The sequence below is a fragment of the Vigna radiata genome, unplaced genomic scaffold, assembly GCF_000741045.1.
Source record: "Vigna radiata var. radiata cultivar VC1973A unplaced genomic scaffold, Vradiata_ver6 scaffold_23, whole genome shotgun sequence".
Classification (NCBI taxonomy): Eukaryota; Viridiplantae; Streptophyta; class Magnoliopsida; order Fabales; family Fabaceae; genus Vigna; species Vigna radiata.
In genome coordinates this window covers 2,952,968-2,956,832 of record NW_014541837.1, presented here as the reverse complement: position 1 = coordinate 2,956,832, position 3,865 = coordinate 2,952,968, and the positions used below count along the sequence as shown (strand labels likewise).

Below are 3,865 nucleotides of genomic sequence, written 5' to 3'. Positions count from 1 at the left end.
AACAGGTTGATGAAGAGGAGCCATGAGATCAAGCTTTCCGATTCCAACCTTGAGGACAAGGTTGTTTTGCAGTGTGGTGTAATGATAGGATATAGGGTGATAGGTTATTTGACAGTTAGTTAGTTAGTTAGTGGGAAGGGGTAGAGAAACTTTATAAATAGGGAGTGGGTTCTGTACAAGGAGATATTATTGAGTGAATTCTTTGTAAATCTGGACTTTGGCCAAAAGAGGGAGGTTATGCTCCCAACCAAGGAGGTTATGCTCCCAAACCATTTTTGTAAAGAGAGTTCGTTTACCGTGAATAATAGAAAATCCCATTCTTCCATTAATGTTCCTATCTTTTGAGTGTGTTCTTGTTAGGTTCCAAACCCGGGTACCTAACATGTATACTGAAGTATCTTAAGGATACAATATTTAATGGCTTGCATTTTCAACCTGCATCACTTAACTGCTCTTTATGCTCAAAAACCTGTTGTGACGCTGACTGGGTATCAAATATAGATGATCGAAGATCTATTTCAGGGGCAGTCATTTTTCATGGTCCTAATTGGAGGTCTAGAAAACAAGTTGTTGTACATTTCAATAAAGTCTAGCTGAAACAGCAGCAGAATTGTCATGGATTTCCAAACTACTAACAGAGTTGCAAGTTTCTTTCCTTACTCCAGTTCTTCTTTGTGATAAGCAAAGTGCAGTGGCTATTCTTAATAATCCTGTTTTTTCACAATCGATCTAAACATATGGAGATTGATGTCTTCTTTGTACGAGAAAAGATTTTGGCAAAGCAACTCTTAATTTATCATATTCATTGTCCAACACTTGGTTGGTGCTTCTTCGCAGCAACCTCAATGTGAAGATTTTTGCATCTAAAAAAGTCTTCTCCTTGAGTTTGAGGAGGGCTGTTAGTGTATATACTATAGTCAACTATGGTCAACTTGTATAATTAGTCAAACCTGTTCAGCGGTAGGTTTCTTTCATTGTATATTTTTTCTCTGTACAGCTGTCAGTTTATAACAGCTTCTTAGACATTTGTGTCCATAAATAACTATTGTACATAACATACAATGTGTGAAAACAGTAAATAAAAATATTATGTTCTTATTCAATTTTCCCTCTTTTTTCTCTGTTCAAGTTATCTAAGAAGATTCCACCACAATTCCCCTGACATGATCCTGGAGTGAGTTACCTCACAAGGAAACTGAAAAATAAAAAATCCTTCTATTTAACAAAGCATCCATTCCTCTACATAACAAAAACAGAAACAAAATATCTAACCCTTTTATGATTTCCCTATATGATCCATAACCATGAAAAGATCATGAGTGGCAATGCAGTCTAATTGTCTCATCATAAGGCAATGTGCAACAAATGTAAAATTTACTGTGGTTCTAGCTTTGATAAATTACCTGATTAACTTTGTGCCAGTATGACAAGCGAACTTCCCTCTCCAAAACCTCTTGGACAAAGACACGTTGTGGAGCCCACTTGGGAGGTCTAGGACATAAGCCCACCCTTCCCATAGCCAGATAAACTGGAAGTTTGATCTGCATAATATAGACCATAAACCAAATTGAATATGAAAACACTTAATACACAATTTAGGACACAGACACTGAATGTGTTTTCAACTACTAACATTCATCTGAAAGTGATGATTGAAACAAATTATCAGTTTATCAACACAACGCACCATCCAACAACTTTACGCATAATTATCAAACATCACACCACTGTTTCCAGTAACAAATTAGACCACAATCGGGGAACCAGATAAAACCACAATTTAAGGCTAACACCAACTTCATCATAAACATCGACTGCCTCATCAATATCACCAAGTCACTTTCTCAAATTCTTTAATCCTTATTAGTTGGAATCATTCACTACTATGCTCAGAGAGACAAGACTCCTTTTCCTTTTGACCAAAATAACTCCCACATTGCAGAGTCATAAATGACACTGCAATCTTTATTTGAAGTCATTATAACCTTCTATTAGATCAATCCTTTAACATGCCAATTCCACCTTTTCTGTTAGTTGAACTTTGAACTTTGGCAGGACAGGGGATTAAACAATGAACCAGTTTATGACTTTTAAAGAGTGGTTAAGAAGTAACAACATATTCACTTCAACCAATTGAGTAGCTGATGATTCCTAAACTAGATATACGTCAACCAATACTTCACTTTTTTACAGTTACCTTCTATTCAAAAATATTCACTAGGAGTAAAAGACCAGACCAGACCAGGAACAGAGGTAACACCAGATATTATCAAACTAAAATAGAAAATATAATTGCATGATAAAAATAATATATTATGTTATTAATTATGTTTGGTCACCCATTAGCAATCAATTAATGGTAATTGGCAATTAAATTTTATCCATTTATTTGGGCCATGTAGTTGAATGGTAGTATCAATGGCAAACATTTAAGAAAGGTTGGTAGGGCTTGGGTGTGCACAAAATATATAACACTTAACTGATAATTTGCAGTTGATAAAGTGAGTATTGCACAGTTGTCCTATATAAATTAGTAACTTAGTCATGATCAGAAGGATAGTAAATACATCCATTAAATCGTTTATAATTTGGGAAATATAAAGTTTGCTTTAAAGTGTTAAGAAATGTGACCCAAAAACAACAGTTTCACTTCAATGATTTTATCACCATTGAATATAACCACACCAGAGAAATTTCGTGTCTGATACATGAATAATATATCTTTCAACTCTTGTGCCTAGACGCCACACAAGGTTACCCTGTGGTTTTTTATTTTTCTATCTACAAAGTGAAATAAATGAAAAAAAAGAGGCACCGTTTAGAAAATTGTCCCTAAAAGAATTGCAAGGTAAGATAAAAAAGGATTTATGCTTCAGGTGTGATGAGAAGTTTGGGCCTAATCATACTTGGAAAAATAAACAGCCCTATATGTTGCTTATTTCAGAAAAGGAAATTCAGGAGTTAGGACAATCTACTGCCTGCATTCATAAAGAATTTCTAGTCTAGACTTTCACGTTGAGGATAAGGTGAATCTTCATGGAGGGGTAAAAGTATATGTTAGAAGGAATAAGGGTAATTGTTATAACTTTATGTGAGGTGGGTTGTTGTAAATAGACAATTATATATCTGTATAGGGGTAGTTTTCAGTAGATTTTTGGAGAAAATTGTAAGTAAAAGGAAGGGAGAGAAAAGTTCTCTTGAAAGACTTGGGATTTGTGTGTACCCGTCACTAGATACAGACCAGTTGTTTGGTTTTTCATAGGAAGATCATCCAAGAACCTGTCTTGGAATTCTTTACCATGTTAATAAAATATAGGTATCTATCAATAACTTTGTACCAAAGACCGACAAACTCAATCATTAGCTATTATTTTCATTTTTCAAACAAAATCATCAATAAACATTTCGTAAACCACATATGGTACAAAACTAATATAACTAATGAAGTAAAAAGTAATACTCTCGCTACAAAAGATGTGGACTAAGGAAAACTACACTTTTTCAAGAACTTCTTTACCTTGTTACTCATACATATTTGATTCAGCTTGTAGAACAAGGAATGTTGATATGCTTGTGTCCAAACTCCAATGCTAGAAGTTCACACAAACTCATGAAATACTATTTTCTTCTCAATTCATTTATCAACAAGTTCCTCCAGGTCATCGACTTTCTCCATCGCCTCAATTATAGATAGGTAGGTGTTGTCATCAGGAGTAATGCCTTTACTTACCATTTCTTTGAGGAGCTCTTCAGCATGCTCACCTTCCCGGTTTTTGCACAATCCTTGAATAAGAGCATTGTAAGTGAGAATTGTAGGATCAAATCCTGTAGTCATCATTTCATCCCGAACTCTAAAAGCATCCTT

At 34.7% G+C, this 3,865-nt stretch overlaps 1 protein-coding gene across 1 annotated transcript in view; it reads right to left on the bottom strand.

The window, feature by feature from the left end:
* Window positions 1-518: 518 nt before the first annotated feature.
* The window catches only part of LOC111240686 (pentatricopeptide repeat-containing protein At2g15630, mitochondrial-like), a 4,483-nt gene continuing 1,136 nt past the window's right edge, over window positions 519-3,865 (bottom strand). Inside the window, exons 2-4 of the mRNA XM_022776216.1 lie at window positions 3,731-3,862; window positions 1,404-1,541; window positions 519-593 (exon numbers count right to left, since the gene is read on the bottom strand). Coding sequence (XP_022631937.1) covers window positions 519-593; window positions 1,404-1,541; window positions 3,731-3,862 — 345 coding nt within the window. The remainder of the gene's footprint in view (window positions 594-1,403; window positions 1,542-3,730; window positions 3,863-3,865) is intronic.